The sequence below is a fragment of the Labrus mixtus genome, chromosome 10, assembly GCF_963584025.1.
Source record: "Labrus mixtus chromosome 10, fLabMix1.1, whole genome shotgun sequence".
Taxonomy (NCBI): Eukaryota; Metazoa; Chordata; class Actinopteri; order Labriformes; family Labridae; genus Labrus; species Labrus mixtus.
Genome location: NC_083621.1, coordinates 8,626,209 through 8,654,128, shown reverse-complemented (window position 1 = coordinate 8,654,128; position 27,920 = coordinate 8,626,209). Strand labels below are relative to the sequence as shown.

Here is a 27,920-nt window from a genome sequence, read left to right as displayed (position 1 = left end):
AATCTTCAGTACTTCAGTATTACTCTGAATCACGGTACTTTTGTGAGTGCACTCACCGGTAGTTTCTTTTCTCAACATCATATGGTAACATATTTGACTTAACATAGTTCACCTGTCTTCTCTGAATTTACAAAGAATCTAATTTAACTTTTGTTTTTCTCCTCAATATGTTTATTGAATTTTCTCGATTTCCACAATACACACATATTTAACATATATTATTAGCCATAATAAAAATAACCAAACAAGTAGAAACAAAGTGACAAAAACAAATATAAGAGCACGGAAAATACTAGTGAGATATTTGCAGGGAACCTGTTTAGATATGACCATGCACTATCCTTTAACAGAAGGTCTTTCAGAACCAATCCAGTTATTGTTATATGACCTTTAAGCTACAGTGCGTATAGTCCTACTCGGGAGCCTCAACATCAGAGACACAGGATCCATTTCAAAAATATTTTTACCATTTCATGAAGTATTTCAGACCAGTATTTCTGCAGATTATGACATGACCATAAACAATGGGTAAGAGTACCTAGTTTGGTTTTAAATTTGAGACACAGAGGGAAACTAGGAGATAGTATATATTCTATGTATGATTCTAAACTGAATTCACTCTCTTTGTTTTCTTTTTTGACATGACTCAAAATATCCTCCCCTGTCTCCTCATCAATAGTCCCTGATAATTCCTTCTCGCATACACCTTTAACCCTCTGTGGGGGATATCCCACACACAAACATTATAGAGGGACCTTAGAGACACCTTCTCATGTTGTTGAAACAGCAACGGCAGATATCTCAGGATGATCCAACAGGGTTGTATTCTAAGTGTCTTATTTTAAAGAAATGAAGAAAAAAAAAACCTCCTTTTGTGAGCTGGTATTTCTCCAATAGACTATTATTTAAAAAGTCTCCTAATTTGGTAATATGTTTGGAAGTCCAATGCCACACGCCCGAATCCAACGTTCCAGGTGAATATTCAGGGTTGTTAATTATTGGAGTAAATATGGAAGTTTATCAAGACCTACTCTCCAGACGGCGTACTGACCACCACACCTTCAGAGAAGTGATTATTATTGGACAAGCACAGTTATCTTTTATATTCTTAAAGTTTTTGAGGAAGAGCATATCTGGAAATCTACATTTTGATTCAAGATTCAAGATTTGTATTTGTCACATGCTCATACAGATGTGCAGTGAAATGTAAGGGGCTATCAAAATGACTGAATGTCGAGCCAGTTACAGGAAGGTTGATTCCTTATTCATTCAGATAACAACCATATGTGAGCACACGTCTGGTATATTTGTATGTCGGGTAAGCCTTTAGTTTCTGTAGAGCACAGTTTTTGTTATATATGTAACGAGTGTTGAAGAAATGACTAAGACTTGACTCCACACAATAAGACTCAGTTGACTCAGATGGCTTAAGTTGATGAAAGTTTATACATCAGATGAATACTCATGAGGAGACATGATTCAACATCACACTTCTGTACTCGTGTCTTGCTCAATCACATCTGCAGAACTTCTCAAAAGGCATCGCATATATCCTAAAAGACATTACCACTATCAGGGTCACATTGACCCACCTAGACTAAACTGTGATGTCAATAACACTGGAGCAGACCAACAAGTCTACCAAATATCCTGATTGCAGATATCAGGAAAAACAGTTGACACTCTCTAAGCTGTACTCTGTTCTAATAACAGCTGAACTCTGTCAGGTCTGACTGACACTAGAGAACAGTGAATAAGCCTAATGACATCTGTACATTATAATCTAAATAACTACAGAAATTCCACCACAACGAGTGAATGTCAACCAAAGTATCTTTATAATTTCATACAAACCATGCAATTACAAGATTTCTGAGCTATCAAGATGATTATCCTGAGATTTAGGACAAGTTTGTTTGGGATGCAACTTTATCTTTGGAGCTGTCAGTCTTCCATATTGGACTGTTTTGTTTTTGTTAACTTCCCTTTTCTCACTTTTGATATTTCTGATACTTAAAAAAAATGTTCTTTTTGATAAAGCTTATAGTTAGGGTTGGCACAGGTGTTGACCAGCTCCAGACTACTGGGGGAACTGGCACCTTGAGCCCTCTCTCTCTCTCTGCATTCACATCATATCACTGCACGTTACTATCTGTGAATCTTAGTCACTAACCACATCTTTTCCTGGGGGCTCCTGAGCTCTCATGTCTCGTAGGTTCCTCGGGATCATCAGTGTGGATGGCTTGCTGCTTATCCCACTTTTCAAGCCTGGTGCAGTTTCAGCAGATGGCTGGTCATCATGAGTCTGGTTTCTGCCTCTTAAAACAAAGACTTTTCCTTGCCTCTGCAACTTTGCTAAATGTTGTCTTGAGATAACATCTGTTATGAATTGGAACTATACAAATAAAGATTGATTGATACAGATGAGTTCATTTGAATTATTTGGTCATGTCAGCTGTTTGCTCAGCTGAACAAAACATGCAGCTTAAACACGGAGGAAATGCTTGAAACTATGAATGTCAAGCAATAACAAAAAACACATTATTCAAAGTGATTTTTTATTTAAGTCAGGCTAAATCGGCTTTGATGCCAAAGAAATGAAAAAATAAAAATAGTACATCAAAGTACATCATTTTACAAATACTCATAATGGAGGTCTGACATACCAGAATAATCAAATCAATTCAAACATGTCACAGTAATAACAAAAATAGAAAAAGTCAATACAGTACATACAATGCATTAGGAGCTATATACTTGAAGTGTTGCAATACAATAAACTTCAATAGACAAAATTCTACTAGAAAAACTCCCAGTACCAATGGAATATCAAGTAATATAAAATGTAAAAAAATAAACAATACAACAAAAACAAAAAAAATACACTTGTGATATGAGTGTGCATTTAAACTGGTGCAATGTGCATGCAAATCCACCGCAGTGTGACAGATGATGAAAGCAGCTACAGTTTGTGATTGATTCTTTAAGACATCTGCTTGACAGCAGCAACTTAGATGTCACTGCAGTTTCTAAAAAAGCTTGCACAAAAAAGACGGACCTCTATGGTGGCTCATTGTTTTGTAGTAGACTTTCTTGATGAGAGCAGCATTATCTGTTAAAATGAGAGACAGTAAGCTGACCTAACTTTTGTATCTTCAGTGAAACTTTCAGTGTTTGATGTGTGGTATAGTGTTTGGTTAACGCAACTGAATCAGCAATGAAAAGTTGGATTTGGTGCAACTCCTTAAATAAGCAAGGCCAAAGATTTTGTGCTAAAACAGCATAACAAGTCAAAGCCAAAGTTTTTTGTTGGCAAAAAAATAAAAACTTTGTTTTAACGGTTTTGTCCCACTGATTTGAAAACAAAGATGTTCAGATTATGAAAGGCTGCGTGGGTCTTCAGTTGTGAAATTTCAAATGATGGTGGACCTTGGCACTGACTGGCTTCCCCCCCAGGGAAACTTCTTTTAAAAAAAAAAAAAAAAAAAAAACTGCTCCAATCGGACAAAAGTACACAGATGAATGCCACTACAAAAGTCCACTAGTAACCAGAACAATAACAATAGTAATTATAATAATCCTCGACCATAAAGGTGTTGAATGTTCTCTCTCTCCCACATTCAGGGAGTAAAAATAGATCATTTGGCAGAAGAGAATCTGTGTTGTCTTGACAGTCTGCACTGTCTTTGAGAGCAAAAGGGTACAAATAATTAGCGGTGATGCTAATCAGTTCGCTCCCTTGGAGACAGCAGTTGCTATGGTTACTGCATGCTCTCTGTGTCTGCGTCTATTGTGTGTGTGTAACAGTTCAGGAGAGAGAGTGCGTCTACACTGTATATATGTGCACAATATGTACGTGTTTGATGGTAAGCCCAAGGGGCTTTACAGGCAGGTCGGTAGTGATAGTTTAACCCCATGTAGACTGACCCCCCTACTGATGGGAAGATTTTAAGACTGGTGAAGCTGATCTGAGATCTGGCTCAGCTACATCTTGTCAGAGCCTGGCACTCTGGACTGAAAGGGGGTCTGGCTTTCCCATCGGGAGGAGGTTGTGGGGTTGGAGTGTGTTGTACGGAGGGGGCGGGACTAGCTGCTATGATGTCACTCTGGGGCAGAGTTCTGGTTCTGCTGGTATATGGAAGCTTTATCCTTCAGCAGGGCCAGGCACAGGTGGCAGCTCCAGCTCCCTATGAGACATAGAAAAACAGTAAGGCATGTGTGAGGAATACAGCATCAGCTTTTCAAGCATCACATTATGTTCAACAACAACATCAATTTATGGAACAGTATCTAAGTTAGGTAAACTAACTACACGGTCAAATCACTCAGCATCATCAGCATCATACTAAAGCTATTATTTACACACGTAAATGGGCCAAAGACAAATAAATTAACTAGGCGGAATCAAGACTTTCTCCCTCAAAATATGTAGTCTGGACTGGACTATTTCTGGGGTGTCACTCAGCAGCAGCATCATCAGCATCATCATCATAATAAATATGAAGCTTTATTACACATGTAAATAATAGTTATTTTTTACAAATGTCGTTTGATGACGACGTGAAGTATCATGGAAGTTGTTGTGTTATTTGAAACACTTACCCTAGATCTTGAAAACTTCTTTTTTTGATACTGGCAGAAATGTTGTTTCTAACCAGACATGGTCTGTATCTAAGTTGTATCAAAATCTTATCAATTTTATTTAATTTAAATTAACCCCAAGTTATTCAATGCATCGCTACATAGTTCAAAGTAACACAACGCACTGTTGTTAGAACTAGCTATCTTCCTTTGTTCCCTCAGTAGAGATTTCACTGTGTGAAGTACATTTGTGAGTACATTGTACACACTGTTATACTAAATAAAACCACAGATGTCTCTGTTTGAACACGGTCCGGAATAATGATCCAATGCAAAAGAAGAATTTTCAGAATTTTGTAAGTTCAATATTCTTAAAACGAAAATGCTACTTTTCTTTCCTTTTTATTTTGTGACTTGTCTTGGAAACATTTCCAGCCATCGCTCTACAAGTGTTTTTAAAATCATGTCACCATCACTTTTAACTTGACTGATTAATCAGACCGTGGTCAAGATTTCAGCATCAGCTTACCCTCTGGTGGTTCAGTCATAGGGGGACTCAGACAGTACATGTGGTAGCCTCGGTCACAGTCATCACAGAAGAGCAGCTGGTCCTGAAAAATTGAAAAAAAGCACATCATCGTGTTCAGTCACCTGATTAGACTAGAAGAGAAACAGCAGAGAATCTCACTAAAGCTGGATTTAAAATGTTTTATTAACCACCAAAATGACCACTATGTCCTGTTTCATTTTATTGAGGAACGGTCCAATCCATCCAGTTTGGCTGCTAACTGAACAATTACATTTGATTAAACACGTCAAAATAAAAGGCATGTGATAAGTTGTAAACAGTCTCAATGAAGCAGTGAGGCAGCAAATTCAAAGCCGGCTCAGGTTGTGGGGTTGTTAACACAGTTTATAAATGATAGTGACTTTGAGTTTTTCCACAATTATCTTCTTTTCATCCTGTTTTAAGCTTGACCAATGACCCTTGCAGGACCGTGTTTAATGAGATGCAGTTACCAAACAAACATATTTGTTCATCAGGAAACAAAACACTGGTACTTTGGACTCAACTAGTACCCACAACTGAATAAATAAAGAGTACATGGGTATAAAAACTAAAAGAGAGTGTCTTTAAATCTGTCAAATTTTAAAAGGAGCACCGTTTACTTTTCATTTCTGTCCTCTGTTAATACTAAGGCTGCTTTTTCCTGATCCCAAAAATAGAGCTGCAGTATAGGTAACACAAAGAGCTGGAGGAAATTGAATTATCTGAATACATAGTTAGCTCAAAAACACATATCAGAGTTCCAAAAAGGGGCTTACGTCATTCTCTGAGGTGCCACAAACATTGCAGCATTTGCACTCAATGCACTGCCAGCGGTACGTCTTCACTGCAGCCATCATGACTGGGGTGAACTGCAGGCATGTCGGGTGGCCTGCAGGAAGGAGAGGAGACGGGAAGAGTGTTGTCAAATAGTATAAAAATAGCCCTCAAAAGTTCTCAAAAACAGTTTGTTTTTACCCATATTCCTGGATAATATCAGGGTAGGGTTAGCTGCGCTGACCAACAGCAAATTTGAATCCAAGATAGTGTCACACACTTCAATTCCATCCTGACATTTTCATTGTCCTACTTTAAAGTCAAGAACTAAGAAGCTGTAAACACCAATACACAAACAATCTTATCTACATGGATCATCAATTGTGGATTTTTTTTTTGCCTGAAAGGAATCTCTGACGTATGACATATGACATATGACAAGTTCATACCTGAGCGACCACAGTCTGAGCAGGACACCAGCTCTTCTGACTGGCCCGTCTTCTGGTTTAAGGTGGAGTCTCCCAGACAGAAGTCACAGTAATCGTTGGGCAGTGCCAGCCCATTGGGACCCTTCTTTGTTGCTGAGCAAGAGAACGAGTGAAGAAACAATTATGTGCACATCAAAAACATCACATCACTGAATCCTAAAGGCGGATGAGTCAAATAGCTCTATTTTCATACGTATGTTTATTACACGGCTGTGTTAAACACTTGCTTCTGATCTGCAATTTGCGCACTGCAACTGTCTGCTACCCTTTGATAGCAGATCGTTGCTAAGTAGAACAAACCGTTACTATGAAGAGCGGACAGTTGCTAGGGCTCATATCACAGAATCTAGAGGGCTAGCTGTGATAAAGGAAAGCAGTGAAGAGAGCTTTAAAGATGAATCTGTACACTATGACAGAGAAATCTACAGAACTCAAGATGGCACTTGTAAACACACACTAACGGGGTACGGGACACTGTGGTGGCTTTAAAGATTGGTGTACAGAAAAGAAAATGTCAACAGACTCCGACAGTGACCTGACGGAAAAACACAATCAGGCTAAAGAGTTAACCGTTGAAATGTATCGTTTTTAAATCAATGAGATCCTTTTCACATCAATGTTGTGTGTCTAATTATTTATTACTTAAGTAACCAGCCGTGTAATAAGCAGGATAATGGTGAGTCGACTCAAAGGGTTCAACACGCTCACTATAATCCCCCCTTACATGATGTAGGACTTACCTAAGTATTAAACAGTGATACAAACCTGTTTCACCACGACATCAGACAACACCTTCTCATTTCAAGAACTGACTAATGATGTATTGAGAAATATGATCCGATGTAAAGATGAGTGGTGACTGACAAAACGCACTTCATGAATGTATTTGCTAACACAATGTAGCGTTCACAAAAGAAAACAAAAAGATACGATGATATGTCGAGGGGGGGAGGAAAAGATGGATGACATGTTAGAAAAAAAAAAAAAAAAAAAACAGGATTCCCAACCCTGCAAATATGTTTATGTCAGGAACACTGTGAATAATCCCACATTTGGGATTAAAAAAAAAAAATTAAAAGAGCAGAATTAAAAAAAAAAAAAAAAGAGAGAGAATGAGAGAGAGACATCCCTTGTACAACACACACATGCTACAAGGCATGCAACCAAACCTCCTTCCTCTCTCTCTCTCTCCGTCTCTCTCTCAGCACTAGAGTGTGACTCACTCTTCTGCTCCTCAGGCTGGCGAGGAGTGGGTGGTGCCTCGATCTCCTCGCGGTCCTCGCCCTCCTCCTCGGCCAGGTGAGAGTGTGTATAGTGGTAGCTCAGGCCAGGACGATTCTTGTAGCGCTTCCCACAGACTGACACACACACACGGTCATACAAAAAGTGTTATAGTGATGACGGCCAATTTTAGCTGCCGTCCAAAAAGGCCCAAGATGGAACCATCATCATCATCATCGCCCCCACAACCAGCTTTATTTAGCTATCTGTTTCACATTGTTAATATTTGGTTGACGCGCTAGCAGCAGACTCATTCAGCGGAGGCAAGCGTTGGCACAATGAGCTTTATGGCCGGCAAGAAGCCAGAGAGCAAACACGGCACGGCATCTCAGGGGGAAAAAACATTCAAACAATCGAAACGCATTCAGGCGGGCAACTTTCAAATGTCTATGCTGTCGAACTTAAGTTCTGGAAGGGGTCTTTCAGATCAAACCATGCATGGTGGAAGCGCTGTTTTTGTCTTTCAGGGAAAAAGCAAAAGCCTCTCTTGCCGACATGCACGACACACAGCTTCTACTTACTGTCGCAGGCGTATGGTTTGTCTCTCTCCTCCATCGCAGCAGCTGCAGCCTCCTGCTTTTTCTTGCCATTCTTGTCGCTGCGACCCTAAAAAGAGTCATTTGAAACTTTAGATTTTTCTCTGTACACCTCAAATGAAATAAAAAACAGGATTGTGCACAATTGAAACCAAATAAGATGGAAAAATAAAAAATCATCTGGGGTGAAGAAAATCTGATTAATTATTAAGAACTACTGTGACTTTATTGTTTGCGTCGCCCCACATTGATCCTCCGGTGTATTACAGGGGACTGCAAGCAGAAAAAGAAAGGGCACTCACCTTGGATTTGCTCTTGCCCCGTCTCTTTGGGGTCTCGTCTTCAAAGTCTTCATCGTCCAGGTCATCCAAGTAGTCATCATGGTCTAAGACTCTCTGTGAAGAGAAGGTTGTGATTAAGTCTGGCTGTATTGAATGTATGGCCAATTCCATGCTTTAGTAAAAACTACAAAAATCCACCATTGATGCTTTATATGAAGTTGTGAAAGGGCACATTATAGCCGAGGTAACGTGTTACTGATTTTTCTGTTTTTAATTGAACCACTCTGGTAAATATTTCAGCAGTTTGTCAGTAAAAAAACAGGTTTGGTTTTAAAGCTCTGGTAACAAAACAGAGATTTGAACTGACTTGTGATGGTGCAGTAAGCGACGTGGATTTGACAGTTACATTTTTATTCTATATAAAAATCTGGTCATGTAATGTATGCCATTTGTTGTGCGGCTATGCGCAAGATGTTAAATGCATTCATAGAAAACAAGAGTGTTCAGCTATCTTTGAGCCAGCCAGACCTTGCGTATACGGCCAGAGGAAGTGTGGGTGGTCGTTGAGGTGGCCGGAGGTTCAACGGCTGCTGCATCATCCTCAGAACCACGGATATCCGACATGGCATTCCTCCTGTCGTGGGGCTCACCCTTGAGTAGTGCCTCCAGACTGCTGCCATCCACTGGCCCCAATGCATCCCGCTTCAACCCTAACTCCAAATCTGCTACACAGAAGGAGAAGTACAGCAATGCATGCATAAACAGAAAAAGAAACCCTAACATGCCAGAAAATACCACTGATAAACCAGACCTACTGATTAGGGCCCGACCAATATGGGAGTTTTAGGTATCGATAATAGGGAGAGAGAAAAATCTGATACCAATATATAATAGCCAATATCTTTCTTTGATCTATCCTGGATGAAAATATAGAATGAAGAAAAGATGGGTAGTCAACTGGAAATTAACTGCGCATGTACGTGCATCAACGCTTGACACTCTGGAGAGTGATTCAAGATTCCGTTTATTTGTAATTCTTCTCATGTATCTGCATACGTAATAGCAATAGATGATGCTTGTTGTAATCCATTTAGCACACTCTGCTGGTTAAAGAGAACTGCTAGAGCAATCCAAAGAAACTCAAATGAAATGCTTTCTGACTTGTGCATGAATCTAGAAATATCGGCGCATATCTGGGATAAAAGAAGCCGACACTGGTAGTCACTGGTTATGCTAATATCAGCCAGTATTATGGGCTGGCCGATTAATCAGTCGGGCTCTACCACTGTTGGCAACAAAGGGATGAAAAAAAAATTATAATGACATTTTGTGCTACCTGCTTTGAGAGGTGGGAAAGCCAAGCGGGGGTCCTCAGGGGGATGAGAACGCCGTTTCTTCCTCCAGCGACGAGCAGGGTAGGTGTACAGCTGTCCTGGAGCTACACCTGAGGTGTCACAGAGTATTACAAGCACAAGAAAAAGCATGTAACCTTTTTTTTTTTTTTTTTTTTTGCCAGTTTTGGACGATTTGGGAAATTCTTCCTAACTCATTTTATATACCTGCACTTCGATGTCTCTTCTCCATCCAGATGTAACAGTTGGACTGAGCTACACCGGTCTGAGAGTCCAGAAAAGGCATAAGGATGCTGCGCTCGGCACACAAACGAGCATTGTAACTGTGACACTGCTCCATGGCATCTCTGTAATACTGCTCTCCCAGCCTGGAATGTGAATGTGGGACACCAGCAAGTCAAATAACGCAGATCAGGACAAACTGCTAATAATCACTGCAGGATACATGTTGCAACTTGAACAGGGTTAAATATACATGAAACATTATTGATGTAGTGTAGGAAGTTTCCACTCTTAATTTTACAAATTATATCTAATTTTTTTTACATTCTACCTTTTCATTGTTGTATGTTCATTTGTCTGATTTTGACATTTTGTCAGTAACTATGCAACAGTGTTACTACTATGGGCGGCTGTGGCTCAGTTGGTAGTTGTCGCCTCTCAACCGGAAGGTCGAGGGTTCAATCTCCAGCTGGGCAGCTGGGTCCGATGTGTCCTTGGGCAAGACACTTAACCCTGAATTGCTCCCACTGCTTCGGTGGTGGTGTATGAATGGGATTAGTTACTTCTGATGGATGATACTACATAGCGATCATCACTACCATCAGTGTGTGAATGGGTGTGTGTGACCTGCGGTGTAAAAGCACTTTGAGTAGTCGGAAGACTAGAAAAGCGCTATAGAAGCTCAAGTCCATTTAAGCTAAACAAAGAAGTATCCAAAACTTTATTATCTAAAAAAAAAAAAAAATTGTCATCTGCAACTTTATATACAGATGACATTATGTTGGCTGAAGGCTTTAATCAATTCATATTCATTGTCCAGGTCAAAACTGCCTTGTGAGCTCAGGGAGAGATCTTCATAAAGCTGCATCAGAGAGGAGTGGTGCAATCACTGCAAAAGACTAAATTCACTTTTATCAGTCGGCTTGCATATTGCACCGTTCTTGTAATATACAATAGAAATCACCATTGTCTGGGATGTTCACAATTAGGATGCAGCAACAGTCTCTTGTGTGAATAAATGAATATTAAAGAGTGAACTTAAAGACGCCGTCTCTAATCAATGTTGTCGCATTGTTTTAACAGACTTATAAAAACACAGACTGTTGCTCTGACTGTATGATCTCTTCTTCTCCTTCTTTCTTTTTTAAAAGGACTCACACAACGCAGCCTCACAAAGCCGTAACACAATCAGTATTGATGGAGGGACGTCAGAACAAAAGGTTGATGTTAGCAGGTCTCTCGTAACAACAAAGCAACCCGCCAAGCTTACAGGGAAAATAACTCTCTTCTTCATCAGCAAGCGGGCTGGCTAGCAACAGTTTGGACAAATAGTGTTAAACACCACGATAGCACAACCCCCGAGCAGCCAAGTTCTGTAAAAAGTAGTGTTAAAAAAGAGAGCTCCACAATGGGTTCACCTCATTTATATTTGCCTACAGCTAACAAGCTAACCTTAGCTCAGTGGATAACGTTATTCTCTAGGGACAAAGCTTACATTCAAGACTGAGGAGGCGAACTGTACGGGTTAAAAACACACGCAATGACACGACGATAACCACTCTCAATCATCTCTGTTCTGCTGCTTCATTTACTCTTACAATAATGAAGGTAAACTTACACTTTCACAACACTGTCGACGGCCGCCGCCATGTTTGCTTATTGCGGTTGTGTGAAGTGCTCCTGCGCCTGCGCACAACGATGCTGCCTCCCAGAATGAAAAACGTGAAGTAGCCTACAAATTAAACCCCCTACAGCACATCTGGGTTACTCACTTCATGGGGGTTTTAGCGGCTTTAGCACAGGCTTTTAATCAGTCAAAGGGGTCTCAATGGAAGGGATACCAAAAAAAACACAAAAAATGCGCAAAACAACCTCTAAAAGACTGAATAAATAAAATAATTGATGCAAAATGAACAAAACAACCTCAAAGAGATGCAATAAAGTTTTGCACTGGGTTAGCCCAGTGACGCCTAATGTTAACAGGCTTGTCCGTCCAAAGTTCATTAAGTCAGTCCCCCTAACCATTAGTCTTTTTTTTAGATAAACTTGGTTGTGCCCAGGGCCCCCGCTTTCATGGTCCAACCACGAAAAGGGCTCACTAGTTACTTTGACCCCAAACTCATCACGTCAAATAATGTATCTTTATGAGAGCTACTCTGTTTTCCAAGAAACACTGATGTGCCAGGACAAATTTGGTTCAAACAAGGAAAAGGGAAAACACCCAAACTGCAAACATCAGTCCTCTCACACCTAACAAAGAAATGGTGTATGTGGGGAAAAAAAAAAAAATTTGCAAATAAGCTCCCAAAAATATCGTATCACGTATCAGTGGCACAACCTTCACAGTTCCCAGTTTGATGAAATGATAGAATGATTGACCATAACACAAACAGACAGAGACAAGACGTCCCTCACAGAGTCCAGAAGACATTCAGTAGACAGGTAAATAATACAGAGATTTTTAATAATTTGGTTGTCTTGTAAACACAGAAGCCTATATGAAACTATTGGTTCTCACTACAAGTTGATTTGCAGCTGAAGTTAGCCATCAATGACAATTGATTTTAGCTTGCTTATTAATGTAAACAATGGCTCTGATAGGGCACATATCTATTTCAGGGGAGCAGTTACTGACACATGAATAAAACAACCTAATAAGAATGGTTGACTCATTTTATTGAAGTACATACAAAGTGTTGTATCATTAGCACTTATGTGATTGTAGTTAAGTGTTTTCTCATTTTAGGGCATTGATTTTTACTTAAGTAAAGAATGTGAGTACTTCTCCATTGCAAGTAGTATACATCACAGATTCTGATTGTTGTCAAAGAGAGCAAAGGCGCTTCATTTAGGTAATGTGTAAAGCCTTCAACTGTTTTAAACTCCATGTAAGCCAATCTAAATATTTGAATTTAGCTTTTGTTCAGTCTGATGTAGCATTTATGAACATCTTTTTTATTTTATTTTATTATAAGTCTTGGAAAAGGATTTTTCCGAAAAGCACAAGGCTTGACACATCAGTGTACTGACAGTGAATGTATGCTGCACCTAAATTGTTCTTGTATGAATCTGTTTGTGATTATTTACTTTCAAAGCATCTGTGTGTTCATTCAAAGCACAATTCAAAGCATAATGAAGCTGCTTCAGTACCCAATCTGGAAAATATTGTTTTACTGTTGAGCGCTCCCTTATTAAATTCATATTGGGAAGCCAGTCCTTCCCTCAAAAAAGGACTGGAAAGTATCAATATGAGGATCAATGAACAGGGTCACTAGAGGACAAACCTAACTAGAAAGACCAGTTCAATTCAATAGGGTTATAAGTTATAATGTTTACACTTTACAATACTGTTCTATTGAAAAGCATATATTAATGCTTTATTTGCACAGATTATCATGAGTTCATTTGACTTGACTTTAATTTAAATTCTAATCCGTGCATTAATCAGCAATTAATGATCAACATACTGAGTCATACACAAATTACAATGAATGTCTCCACTTATCCATCAATTCCCTCACTAATTACTCGATTAATTCAATAAGTGTATACCTATGAGGGCAGAACTTCAGGGATTTTTTTTTTTATTGATATCCTTATTTGTAAACATGTAAATAAACTAGTTCTGTATTCAATTTACAAATGTATAGGCTGTCACATTTTTACTGTGCACGAGTTTTCTTGAAAATAACTTATCTAGTATTGACGCCTGTCCCAAATAAAGGCAGGGTCATTTTATAGACTGATGTAATTAAAAGCCTCCTAACTTAGATTTATTGTGAATTTCTGATTGTATTTATTTTATGTTGCCACTGGATATTTTCTTAAAAGGAAAAATCACACGTTTGATTTAATCATTAACAAATGATTTACAAGTATAAAATCATGTTGTGACTTTACTTGGTGGGGCAGAATCATTAACTCATCATGGGTAACAAAGGCATTTTTTATTCACAACTACAGAGTTGCACATGGCTCAAACAACTCTTAGCATAACTGCCACATCCATACTGTATACGGGCCATTCTACCAAATTGGTGTAATCTTCGGTCCCATAACCAAAAACAAGGGTTTAGTTACATTCTGCTGTTATCTCTTCAAACCCAAAATAATATTTCAGATAATCAGAAGCTACATTTATATTAAAAAATATAACTCAACCAAAACCTCTGTGGGGGGAGTGAGGTTCTTTCTCTTGTTAAGATAAGCCCTATATTAGAGTTTTCAGAGTTTCTATCACATTTTATTTCTAAGTATGATAAAATCCTTGTTTTAGGTGATTTTAACATACATGTCTGTTGCCCCTCTCAGTCCCTCACGGGTGATTTTATGGATATTCTAGAATCTTTTAACCTTACTCAGGCAATACAGGAACCCACTCACTCTAAGGGCCACACACTTGATCTTGTTTTATACAGTGGTCTCAGCCCTAACAACTTTGAGACAAAGGATATCTGTGTGTCGGACCACAAACTGGTTTTTATCTCAGTTATTAGCAAGGCACCTATCCGCAGCAGGGTTTTTAACTCTACGTCTGCTAGCAAGTTTGAGGAGCTTTTTATTTATGTCTCTTCAACTGCCTTTTACCAAAATTTTAACACAGAGGAGCTGGTCTCCTCTTTTAATCTCACCTGTCAAACTGTGCTGGACTCTGTTGCTCCCTATAAAGACAAAAAGACTAACAGAGCTCCACAGCCACGGCTTAACAAACTGACTCAGGATCTAAACAGAGACGGCAGAAGGAATGAACGAAAATGGAAAAAAAACAGGCTTGCACTTATTTTAAGAAATATGGAGAGATACAATGAAACAATACCAAAAGGCAGTTAAAGACGCAAGAGCAGCATTTTATTCTAATCTGATTTTAGCCAATCATTCTAACCCCAGAATTTTATTTAAGGTTTTAGAATCAATCACCACCCCCTCCCCTTCTTATTTTACTGATCCTTCTCAGGATCTGTGTGAGAAGTTTTAAACTTATTTTACTAATAAAGTCAAGGACATTAGGCAACAAATCATCCCCCCAGACCGTATTTTAAACACCAGCAGGGAACTTAACAGTTTTAGCAGTTTTGAGACAGTGTCCTTGACCTTTTTATTTGAAATTTTAACCCACATGAAATCAGCTACGTGCAGCTTTGATTTTATTCCCACAGCGTTTCTCAAAGAGTTTTTTTTAACACAGTCGGACCCAGTATTATATCCATTATTAATAGTTCCTTGGTGGAAGGTGTAGTCCCCTCTGCTTTTAAACATGCTGTGGTCCAACCACTTTTAAAAAACCCAACCTTGATCCCACTGATTTTAACAATTTTAGACCAATCTCAAAACTTCCATTTTTATCAAAAGTTTTAGAAAAGGTGGTTTCAACACAACTTTTATCTGCCGGAAAATAATCCGGTTTTAGAGCTTGTCACAGCACAGACAGCTCTCCTCAAGGTAACCAATGACCTTCTTTTTGCAGCAAATAGAGGGGAGGGCTCAATTTTAATTATTTTAGAACTTAGCGCAGCTTTTGATACTGTTGATCACACAAATTTAATTTATCGTCTCAGAAAATGGGTTCGTTTACAGGTTACTGCACTTAGCTGGTTTTACTCTTATCTTTTAGAAAGAACCTTTGCGGTCACCATCGGTAACTACTCCTCCTCTACCTCTAACATTATCTGTGGTGTACCGCAAGGTTCGGTTTTAGGTCCCATTTTATTCTCCATTTATATGCTGCCTCTTGGCCAAATAATTTAACGCCACAAAGTCTCCTTTCACTGCTACGCAGCCGACACACAGATATACCTTCCTTTGAGACCTGAGGACGCTAGGAGCCTAGCTGCTGTCAGAAACTGTCTAAACGATATCAACTGCTGGATGCCACAAAACTTTCTCCAACTGAACAATTCTGAATCTGAAATCATAGAATTCAACCCGCCAAACTCCACTCATATTTCAAAGAGCAGCCTCGGTCCCTTATTCGCCAATGTCCAACCCACCGCCAGAAATCTAGGAATAACATTTGAGATGAGATGAGATGAGATGAGATGAGAGTCAACTTTATTGTCATTACACATGTACAAGTATAGAGTAACGAAATGAGGTTTGGCATCTCACCAGAAGTGCAAATAAGCAAAAAGTGCAAGATTTGATTGCAATCTCACCTTTGAATCCCATATCAAAACAGTTATCCGATCATGCTTCTTCCATCTACGCACCATCTCCAAAATTAAAACAATACTAACCCAACCACACCTTGAAAGGATCATCTATGCCCTCATTTTCTCCCGACTTGATTACTGTAGGTACTCTTTTCTGGAATCACAAATAAGTCACCGTCTCGCCTCCAGCTAGTCCAAAATGCAGCAGTTAGGCTTCTTACTGGTTGTAACAGACGACATCACATCGCTCCAATTTTAGCTTTATTACATTGGCTTCCTGTAAGATTTAGAATAGATTTTACTCATTACTTTTAAAGCACGGACGGGGCTGGCTCCAAGCTATATAACAGAGCTACTGACACCATATGAGCCAGCCCGCAGTCTTAGATCCTCCTGGTCGTTCCAAAGTCGAGACTTAAAACTAAAGGTGACCGGGCCTTTTCAGTCAGGGCCCCTCGACTTTGGAACGACCTCCCTGAGGAGATAAGACTCGCAGATTCCCTCAATTCTTTTAAATCCCTTCTTAAAACATACTTTTACAGACTTGCTTTTATGTGATGTCGTCTTCTTAATGTCTTTTCTTACTGGTTTTACTATTTTTATCTTCTTTTACTTCTTACTGTCCTTTTATTTATGCTCTTTATTTATGCTCTTATCTCGTATTTATGCTCTTATCTTAACTCCTCTTATGTTTTAACTTGGTAATTTCTTATCTTACTTACTTTGTCTATTTATGTTCTATATTTACTTTTTATTTTTTTTAATATTATAGTTTTAGTTTTTTTATCCTTTAACCTCTTGTTTCTTTTTCTTTTACTGCTCTTACCTTCTTATTGCTGTTATCTTTTGATTTGCTTTTAGCTCTTTTAGTTTCTTACATCTTTTTAAATCTTTAGTCCTCTTGGTCTCAGCTCGTGTTGTTGGGTTCTTGTTTTGCCTGGGTTCTTATAATGGTTCTTGTGATGGTCGGGTTATATATGTATGTTGGGTATCGTGCACTTTGGGTTCTTTTCTGTTGAATTGTATTTCATTATTTTTAGTATTTTGCATTTGTTATGTTCTTGCTGTTGTTTATGTTCTTCTGTGTTTGGTTTAGTTTGATTTGTTCTTGTTTGTCAAAGCACTTTGTAAACCTGTGTTTTTAAAAGGTGCTATAAATAAAGTTATTATCATTATACTATCATATTATCTTAACAAGAGAAAGAACCTCACTCACCCTACATAGTTTTGGTTGAGATGATGAAGTTGACCCTCACAAAAACTATTTCAAGTTTGAATTTATTATTTACAGTGTCAGGGATTATGGGAAGTCCTTGTTCTCCTAATCTTTTTAATGGAGAAATTCGAAGAGGATTTTGTGTAACATAACACTGTGTTTGATCCTTTTCTGAAATGTTGGTTTTGCTTTGTTGGTGATGTGTTCTTCATTTTGTCGGCCACTCATCAACTAGAAGTTTAGAGTGTATATTTATTAACTCCAGGGTGCACTGTCTACTGTAAATCATCTGGAGTTCAGCCTGTAGTCTGTCTCTTTTTTAGATGTGCTTGTTAATAAAATAGAGCAGCTTGAGATCAAAAGAAAATTGATACTAACTGGGTTTTTTCTCGAGTTATCATCCTCCAGGCCTTAAAAAAAGGTTTAACTTTCAGCTGTTGAGGTTTAAGAGAATTTGTAGTACAGAGAGTGTGTTTGATAAACAGGTCGCAGAGCTCTGAAAAGACTTCAACTTCTAAACTGTCCATCTCCAATAATTGTAATTTAGTCTGTGCTACCACATTTTCTCCTGTTTCCTTTAATCAGAGATTCTGTATTGGTTTCAAAACTATAAGCCCTGTTTGATTTACTTATCCTTTTGGTTCAACTGAAAAAAACACATATAACATAAAGACATGCGTCAGAAAACAGTGGCACATTCTGTCTAATGATCCTCAGATAGGTCACAATTTTTGAAATCCTCCTACTTTTTGCCCTTGAAACTGCAAGTAATCTAAGGGATTTACTTGTTAGAGCTGACTGTTATACTCACCCACAGAACTTTTTTTTACCTGGGGGTAATTTCCCTTGTTCTGTGTCCAATGCATAGCCATGATTAGAGGAGGCTCTTTTTCACACCCTCACTCACTCTGGTAAACGTTTTGTATTTAAAGTAGAATTTTGTGCAAAACGAGATTTGTGGTTTACCTTTTGAAATGCCCTTGTGGCTTGTGTTATATCGGTAAGGGAGAATTAAAAACTTGTATTTCAGAACACAAAAGCAGTAGAGAACGAGATATCTTCAGCAAAGAGACAGTTTAGTGCTATGGGCCATGATGTTTGTTCTCTGAGGTTTCAAGGCGTATAGAGTAAAACCTCCCAAGAGAGACGGGGACAGAAATATGTCTCTCCTTCAGAGGGAGAATATGGGCTTTGAGATCCACAGGCTTCTTCTTAATGGTATTATTCAACTTTTGAACCAGTCTTTTTTTATGATTGTTATTGTTACACTTTTGATATGCCTTTTAGTAGCCTATAAGAGGTGTTATTGCTTGTTGCTCACTTTGTTGTTGGCCACTAGGTGGAGTTACATTGATGATTGATGTGTATGCTTCATGGGATCTACATTTTAATTTAAAAAAATGCTTCTTAGTAACTATATTTCTGCTTCTTTTTCAAATTTCGAGATTAAAGTCGTAACTTTACAAGATTAAACTCGTAAATTAACGAGTTTGAGACCAGCCTGCGCAAAATGATGATGTAGAACTCTTAAAGTCTTTTCCTCTGCAGACAACTTCCTTCAAGTCAGTGTGGTTCTTTCTTCGGAAAAGCCACAGTTTCTTGCAGTATCTTTTCAGGGTGCTGATATTTTATGGCAATGTGAAGATGATGATGTGCCAAAAGCATGTGTGTAGTTTCATATCTGCCCCAACACGTGTCTGTTATCGGTCTGCCTTGTTGAAGTGTCTCATGTGCAGAGCCAGTTTGTGTCCTGTTCATACATAATTTTACAGATAAACAAGTTCTTGCAAGTTGAAGTGAAAACCTCTCTTGAACTAATTGTTTTTACCGACTACACAGTAGCCTATTTCCTTATTAGTGAAACCTTTAGGACAAGATGCTCCATGTTTGTCATTTGAGAACAGGATGCTGCTGCTCTTCTGATATAGACATAAGTAACGACTTTATTCTTTTATTCTTTAAAGACTTTAAGAGTTCTACTTTCATCATTTTCGCCCAGGCTGGTCTCGAACTCGTTAATTTACAAGATTAAACTCATAGATTTAGGAGTTTAATCTCATAAATTTACGACTTTAATCTCAAAATTATTATTTTTTTTACATGGCCCTAATCCTCCATCGTACTATGGAGTTTTGGTCGAGTAATGTGAAAGTTGGAGAAGTGTACAGATTCTGTGGTATATGTTCATAACTCTATACACAAACTGTCCTCAGAGGAAAATTTGGTCCCTGTAAAACTGTTTGAAGATAAAATGCTACGAGAGAAGTTATGGTGGAGGAGCCGCTTCAGTGACACCATAACTCTCCTGGTAGCTTTTTAGCTCTGAACATTGTTCCAGGGACCCATTTATGCCTTTAAATAAAGTTTGCGTAGTCAGTTCAGATAATACAGCATAGAATTGTTCACTTCTCCAAATTTCAAATTTCACTCCCAAATCTACATAGTGCACCTTTAACCTTTTCTTGATGAATTTATGTAGGCTATATGTGTGTGTGGAGACTTGAGAAGCAGACTTCTGATTCAATATCCTAAAGAGTGAGCTACTTTTTAAACATGTAGCCTACTAAGCACTAGATACCCCAGGGCATATCCATCATTATTATTATGTCCAGGTTCTATATTTTTCCATGTATTGTTCCATGTCTTTATTGCATTGATGTGTTTGTCTATTTCCTGTTGTAGAGAGCAGCCCTCATTTTGTGTAATAAAAAAAAAAAAGAAACTCCCTGTAGGCTAGATAAGGCGGATTTCTTCTCACTGTCTGCAACGCTGATGAAGACGCAGCTGCTGTTGATCTGTATGCTGCTGCTCTACCGGAATACCAACTTTAAAGGACATGGAGTGTGCTGACTTTTGTGTTTTCTTGTGTTAAAACGGTAACATGCAGTCTTTTGTTTTCAATTGTGCATTTTTTTTTTTTTTTTGTAGTTTTAAGTTCACAGATTGTGTCAGATTTTGCAGTCTTGAACCTGAAGAATTAGGTGTGCTCCTTTTTTGATGATTTGAATTCTCAGATAGTCTTGGACAGATTTTCCTTCTTACAACAGTAGGCTTTTCTCAAGTTAAAATGTGTATTTCAACAATCACTTGATACAAGTGCATCTTCCAAAGGTAGGCTACAGCGAATTTAATACAAAATTCAATCATGAGAAGCAATCATAAATTGCTCAATGCATTATTTAAATTTACACCGAGTATCCTTCCTTTCACTGGAATCCTGTCTTTCTTGTTCAACACTGTTAAAACAGGCAGAAGGACTCTATATGCTTCAGTCTGTCAGCCTGTCTGTGCATGATGGGCCTCAACGTTCCTGGGCTGGTGGTAATGGTTTTCTTCTACCTGCTGGTACTGGGCACTGGAATCTGGGCCGCCATGAAGTCAAAACGGCTGCATGACAGCAGCCAGGCCGACCAGACAGAAATGACTCTGTTGGGGAACCGAGGGATCAGCATGGTGGTGGGAGTCTTCACCATGACAGGTCAGTGCAGGGCACTGGGATGGGGTTACATGAAAACAAAACGAAAACTACTTTTAGTAGAGGCTTACGTCACAATGAGAACCATAGTCCTTAACTCTTTTATGTAGGTTAAGTGGTCAAATTTTACGTGTATGAATTTCCATTCCATATTAGGCTATGTACAACTCCTCATATTTGCAACCTCCGACAAAAAGCTGTTAACATGTGTGACATTGTTAAGTAGCCTATCTCTATAGCCAATTTCTATAAGTCTAATCATACTGTATCAACACATTTTTGAATTGAAAAACATTCACCGTCAGAACTAGGCAATACTATCCCCTTTTGGCACTTCTTATCTACGACGGAGGATTAGGGCCACGTTAAAAAATAATAATCTAAAATTTTAATTATTCAACTGGTAAATCGTTAATTAGCCTATTAAACTCGTAAATTTACGAGATGAAAATGATGAAAGGAGAACCCCAAAAGCCTTTAAATAATAAAAGAATCGTGCTTGGGTACAGCACGGTACAGATGACCAGTGAGCAGCAGCAGCCTTTTCTCAAATGAGGTTTCACTAATAAGGAAATAGTCTTCTTCCTTGTGTAATCGGTAAAATGATGTATGAACAGGACACAAACTGGCTCTGCATAACCTAGACCCTTTAACAAGACAGATGAAAAGTGCAGATAACAATAGGCTAATTGAACTGGTGAAGGACATTCCATTGGACTGGTATGCTGCAGGTATGCTGCTTTTCAGCAGTTGAAGTAGGTTTTACTGCTTTTTCTAGATGTGTAAAGTTGAAAATAAATGTAACCATTGGTAGCCATTGTTTAAAATGAAAATATGTGAAAAATGTTTTCTTCATTATGATATTCAACACAATACCAAAATGTTGCCACATCCACCATGTAGCCATACCTTTTTAGTTGTATCATACCATAAATCAATTGAGCATTTACAATGCTCCTTCTTTTTAAAATTACAGGTTACTCACAGGTTGTGAGCGTGTGTGTGTGTGTGTGTGTGTGTGTGTGTGTGTGTGTGTGTGTGTGTGTGTGTGTGTGTGTGTGTGTTAGTTGTACTCATAAACATATATCTATACTTCCCACAGCAACATTTGTAGGTGGGGGCTTCATTGTTGGTTTGACAGAGGCAGTGTATACTCCAACCATGGGACTGACCTGGGCTGTAATGCCAGCTACAGCAGCCCTGTCTTTCATTGTTGGTAAGATGGTAATACAGTACTCAAAGTATCCTTATTAGTAGCATTGCAATGAGGTTTATAGATATAACTTTCTAAGTAACAATTTGTACTTCAACTGTACTTGACTTGTGCTGTATATGTGGCATAAGTGTATACGGTGTACAGGTTCAACTTGTAAAACACAAACATGACTTTAACATTATAGAATATGAATTACTTACATTTGCAGAAAAGTACAATACATAGGGACTGAAGACGATACATTTGAAAAGTAAAATACAACATAATACTTCAGTATGCCTCATAATCTGTTGTGAGTTTAACAATGTGAAAGGAGTGCAAAGCTGAATAATGGAGAATTGTTTTAAGCTGACAATTGCAATGACACTGATCTCTTTCCCTTTTTGATTATTAAGGTGGGCTGTTCTTTGCTAAGACAATGAGGGAAAGAAAATATGTGACAATGATGGATCCGTTGCAGATTAAGTATGGAAATGTAATAAGTGGAGTTCTGTCCATGGCACTGCTGATATCTGATATACTCTGGGTTACAGGAACTCTTATTGGCCTGGGTAAGTGATATACTCATGTCAGTCATTTCAGCTTTTCATCCTTTAGTTAATTACTTGCTTGCTAACAAAAAAGATACCCTGAGAATTTGTCCTTACATTTGAGAAAGGGATAGAACCTGCATTAAACTCAAAACCTTCACCAATTTTGTTTCCAATGTATACAAAGTAGAGTCAAAAAAATAGAATAAACAGCAATTCATACATGTTATGCTGTGAACCTGTCACATGTCAATCTGTCCAACAGATAACTGTGAGGAGAGACTTAAAAGCGCCCTTTAAAAAAAAATAAAAAATTGAGCTGCCTCAATTCATTAAACTACTTGACTGATGCATTTGTAGTGTAGACCATGGTAAAAGTACATTGCATACCCGTTTTATGCATTGAAGCATAAGTCTAATCCTGGTTCCCTGAGCAGCATGTTATAAAGCTTATTTCGTGACCCAGTACTATTATAAAATCTAGCCGATCTCCTCATGTTACCATGTAAAGCTTCAGGAGCTGCTGTCAAAGCTGCTGGTGTACTACAGTGGAGGCTAGCTGGCATTTGGTGCAAGTCAAAGAGCTAATACATCTGACTGTGTATGAAGATGGATGATGTGTCTCCAACTCAAAAAGTGAAGCCAAAGTATCCCTCTTGAAGTGCGCTGACATATTTTACATTTGATACTACAGTCTGCACTGTAAGGGATCAGCAGGAGGAGCTGCAGTAATGACTTCCAGCCCCTTCAATATAATTCATTTTGTTTATTCATAGGTGCAACAATGAGTGTAATCCTGGATTTGTCCTACACGCTGTGCATTTGGATCTCTGCTGCAGTAGCCATCGTCTACACACTGCTGGGGGGCCTGTACTCTGTAGCCTACACAGACATCATACAGCTGACCCTCATATTCTTAAGCTTGGTGAGTTTCTCACTAACATGGAAAACTTAGTCCACAAAACCTCAAAATATGACACGATACAATACACTTTATTGTCCCCTTGGGGAAATTTGTCTTGGACTCAAAGTGCTGCCAAACATTCAGTTGCTTCCACTCAATGTTGATGGTGCTTCGCTAGTATTCTGACAGGCCTTTACAAATGTACTTATTACACCAAAAATCCAATGTGAAGTGACAGATACCAAAAGTCTGTGATACAAGCTGAATTAATTACATGAATATGCTTATTTGCTATGTTAATGTCTATGGGTTTTTTTTCTGCAGTGGTTATGTGTCCCCTTCATCCTGATGAACCCCTATTCAGCTGATATAACCGGGACTGCTTTCAACTATACCTACCAAGCCCCTTGGGTTGGTTCAGTGGATAAAGAAAGCATGTGGAGGTGGATTGATAATTTCTTAATATTGGTGAGAACTTTGTTCAGTCCTTTGTCTAACTGCATTGTTTTTTAAACATGCCATTATCAATGACTACTTAAATGACCAATATGTAAGATATCTACCAAATTAAATCCTAAAATGACCTTACTATATAATCAGACATAAAGAAAACATGTTATGTTGAGGTGCTGGCTAAACTCTAGGTGTCAGAGTATCATATTGCTCCTCTAAGAGAAAGGAAAGTTTGTTTTCAATGTTAATGTTCCTCTTTAATGGAGGGCTTTTTGAAATTAGAAAAAGCACCAGTGTAAATTTATAAAAGATTAACATATTAATTCTGTTGATGACAGAATTTCAGTTTAAGGATTCAGGTTTTGTGCACACTGGCACACTGCCATGACATACAGGGACTTAGATCATCAGATAAATGGCTCTACTCTGAGGGAGAATAGAGTCATTTATAAGGTCATCTTTAACATTTGCACTTTTCAATGCAATAAAAATATGGTTCAACTACAGTTCCATTTAACAACTCACTCTCTGCCCTTGAAAAAAAGATATGATACCACATAGGTGTGAGTTTTAAATCATCCCACTCTAAAGAAATACTGATAGAACACCCTTACCCAAAATAACTAATTACTGTCTTTATTCAATTTCCAAACACACCAGAGCTAGCACATCTGCCCAGTCAGAGTTCAAAATAAAAAGACCTGAAATCTGCTTGAGCCAACCAGATATCCCCTTAAAAACAGTAACATATTCCTGATTACTGTGTGTCTGTTGTGATGTCTTCTAGCAACGTGTATGGCATTGAGCTAAAAGGAAGTCAAAACAACGTGTAGCTAGCAGGGCTATCTCACCATAGACTGTATAAAAAGATAGATGACATAACAGCTCCCTTAAAGTGAAGCCAAAACATTACGAGCTCCACCTAACGATTGGCTGCGGTAAAGGTCATAATCTCAGCCTCCTCCATGTTAACAAAAAGGAACATGTTGACTATAAAATTAAATTACACTTCAAATAAAAAAGTTGTCAACATGGTTTCTGTCTTTAGTCTCTGTAGGTATTTATCATGTTGAGTTATGTCAGATTGTTCACTTTTCCAACAAGTGGAGAAATAATTAACAATTTAATTAACAAAAATGTATTTTTTATACTTAAGAAATGGGTATAACCTTGTCTGAACGCTCTGTTGACAAATTCAGCTCATGTTGCGCTGTGTGCATGGGATTAGTGGAGTAGAGGAGTTACGGCAAGAGAAAATGTTGGTCAGGATGACTCAAATTAAAGGTGTTTTTGTGCTTGATGTATAAAGTGGATCAAGCTTATATCCAAGGCATTGTTTTCTTTATTGTTTGTAAGGCTCTTGGTAACCTGGGCTATCAGGACTTTCACCAGAGGACCCTGTCAGCCTCCTCATCAGCCACAGCCAGGATCACTTGCTTCGTTGCAGCTCCACTCGTCTTCATACTCGGAGTTCCACCTGTGTTGATCGGAGCAGTCGCGGCATCAACAGGTACAGTGATACAGTTCATCAATAAGACTGATAAGACGATGCTTATTAATGTCACCTTTTTCTGTCAGACTGGAACATGACCGTGTACGGCTCCCCATCCCCATACGAGCGTGGAGAGGCGGGTCTGATTCTGCCCATTGCTCTGCAGAACCTCAGTCCACCCTACATCTCCATCATTGGTATTGGAGCCATAGCTGCTGCTGTGATGTCATCAACAGACTCTGCTTTGTTGTCAGCCAGTTCTATCTTCACGTCCAACATCTATAAAAACATCTTGAGGACCAAGGTATGGGGAGACACGAGGAAAGGAATAATAATAATAATAATAACTTTATTTGTATAGCCCCTTTCACAAGCATGAGAGTCACAAGGTGCTTTACAAAAGGATAAGAACAGACAGAAAAAAGCAACAATATACAAAACATATTATTCAAAAGCAAGTCTAAACAAATACTGTAGGTCTTAAGTTTCTTTTTAAAACAGTCAACCGTGCCTACAAATTTTAGACCCAGATGCAGAGCATTCCATTGTGTTGGCGCAACAACCATGTAAAGCAAAGTCTCCCTTGGTCTTCATCCTGGTGTGTGGGACTACCAGCAAACCCTGATCAGAAGACCTAAGAGATCTGTTAGGAGTGTAATAATGTAAAAAGTTATGTGATGTAGGCCGGTGCCTGTCCATGCAGGGCTTTGAAAGTAATAACAAGAATCTTGAGTTGTATTCTAAAATTGATGAAAAGCCAGTGTAAAGAAAACAGAATTGGAGTGATATGTGACCTTTTGGAGGACCTGGTTAATAGTCTGGCTGCAGCATTTTGTACTAATTGTAAATGGTTTGGATATGTTTTGTTAAGAAATGTAAAAAGTGAGTTACAGTAATCCAAATGGGAAGAAATTAAGGCATGTATAATCATCTCCATCTGAACTGTGGGAACAATGGGCTTAAGTATGGCAATGTATCTTCGCTGATAAAAACAAGAGAGAACTAGACAATTAATATGCTGGTCAAGGCACAGAGACTGACCAAAAGAAATGCCTAGATTGCGCAGGACAGGCTTCACAAACATAGAGCGGGAACCAAGTTTTTCAGTAACACTGGGCACAATGGCCACAGGAGCGCTAAAAATGACTTCTGTTTTATCAGAGTTTAGTTGTAAGCAATAGTCCGCCATCCAATCTTTAATGGCGTTAAGACGGTTCAGTAGAGTTGGCAGTTTAGCAATATTTTGTGGAGTAAATGAAACATGTAATTCAATGTGGAAATCAAAAGCTGTTTATTATGTGACCAAGTGGAAGCAGGTACAAGGTGAATAGACCTGTTTGTTTTCCAATCAGCTCCTTCAGTCTTTTTTTCTTCCTGCAGGCATCAGACAGGGAGCTCCAGTGGGTGATCCGCATCACTGTTGTGTTGGTGGGCTTGGCTGGCACATCTCTCACCTTCTTACAGAACAGCATTATGGTTTTGTGGATCCTGGGCTCTGACATAACCTACACTATAATGTTCCCTCAACTTGTCTGCGTCCTCTTTTTCAACATATGTAATGGCTATGGCTCCATTATGGGCTTGTTACTTGGAGTGTTTTTGAGAGCTCTCAGCGGCGAGCCATCCATAGGGTTGCCTGCTGTTCTACATTTCCCAGGTTGCGTCCTGGAGGACGGCAAATATGTCCAGTGTGCTCCTGTTCGGACTATCTGCATGCTGTCTTCCATCTTTGCCACTGTATTGTTCTCCTACCTGGTCTCAGTACTCTTCAATAGAGGACTCGTTCCTGAGAAGTGGGATATATATAAAGTGAAAATACACAAACCAAGGCAACATCTAATATTACTGAGTAATGGCAGCAAAAGAATAGAAAAACCTGATGATCAGAATGTCAATGAGTTAATGTTAAAAGAGATAAATTAGCACCACTGAAAGAAAAAAAAGGTTAATGGGTTTCTGATATGTTTGTTGTTGAGCGTTGTCATCATTTCTCTATTTTTTATACAAGTCTGAATCATAAATGATTCTAGGCCATGACATGGTGTAAGACTTCATCAGAAGGGTGCTAGTTATATTTTACTATTACATCACATTTTTAATGCACTCGCTCTGTAAGTATTTTCATTATGCAGAAATGTATTTTCCTTTCTAACTTAGAGGGATTTGTTGGTGTTTTGACTCCTGAATGTATTAAGTAAATTAAGCTGTATGTCATTTTTTCAGACATATTTTGAAAGTCAAATAAAAAAATATACATTTCAAACAAAGCAAACAACAATCAGAGCATACACTTTCTGTAGTGGCTCAATTTCTTTTTCTTAACTAGTCCATGGAAAAAGACGTATCCAGTCCTACCCCTTTTTTTCTTTTTAGCTTAGTAAATTAATCCAATGCCAAGCTTTGCAAAAATAAAGTCAAAG

At 38.5% G+C, this 27,920-nt stretch overlaps 2 protein-coding genes across 5 annotated transcripts; one reads left to right on the top strand and one right to left on the bottom strand.

Annotated features, from left to right (window-relative positions):
• Positions 1-2,541: 2,541 nt before the first annotated feature.
• Positions 2,542-11,771, bottom strand: dpf2l (D4, zinc and double PHD fingers family 2, like). Of its 4 annotated transcripts, none has more exons than XM_061047954.1 (11): positions 11,684-11,771; positions 10,051-10,211; positions 9,828-9,935; positions 9,020-9,216; positions 8,513-8,605; positions 8,196-8,280; positions 7,617-7,751; positions 6,355-6,486; positions 5,908-6,020; positions 5,111-5,192; positions 2,542-4,187 (listed from the first exon to the last, which is right to left on the bottom strand). In XM_061047954.1, the coding sequence occupies exons 1-11, from the start codon at positions 11,713-11,715 to the stop codon at positions 4,102-4,104; spliced, it is 1,224 nt and encodes a 407-aa protein (XP_060903937.1). In that variant the 5' UTR covers positions 11,716-11,771; the 3' UTR covers positions 2,542-4,101. The 4 variants fall into 4 exon arrangements, with proteins under 4 accessions (XP_060903937.1, XP_060903938.1, XP_060903939.1 ...); XM_061047955.1 differs by having other exon boundaries at positions 9,020-9,213; XM_061047956.1 differs by lacking the exon at positions 11,684-11,771 and adding an exon at positions 11,561-11,578.
• Positions 11,772-20,631: 8,860 nt separating this feature from the next.
• On the top strand, positions 20,632-27,618 carry LOC132981853 (high-affinity choline transporter 1-like). The gene is made up of 8 exons (XM_061047953.1): positions 20,632-20,908; positions 22,008-22,121; positions 22,517-22,672; positions 23,428-23,576; positions 23,880-24,023; positions 25,365-25,518; positions 25,587-25,804; positions 26,881-27,618. Exons 1-8 carry the CDS (start codon positions 20,722-20,724, stop codon positions 27,421-27,423), a joined length of 1,665 nt encoding a protein of 554 aa, XP_060903936.1. The 5' UTR covers positions 20,632-20,721; the 3' UTR covers positions 27,424-27,618.
• The last annotated feature ends 302 nt before the right edge of the window (positions 27,619-27,920 follow it).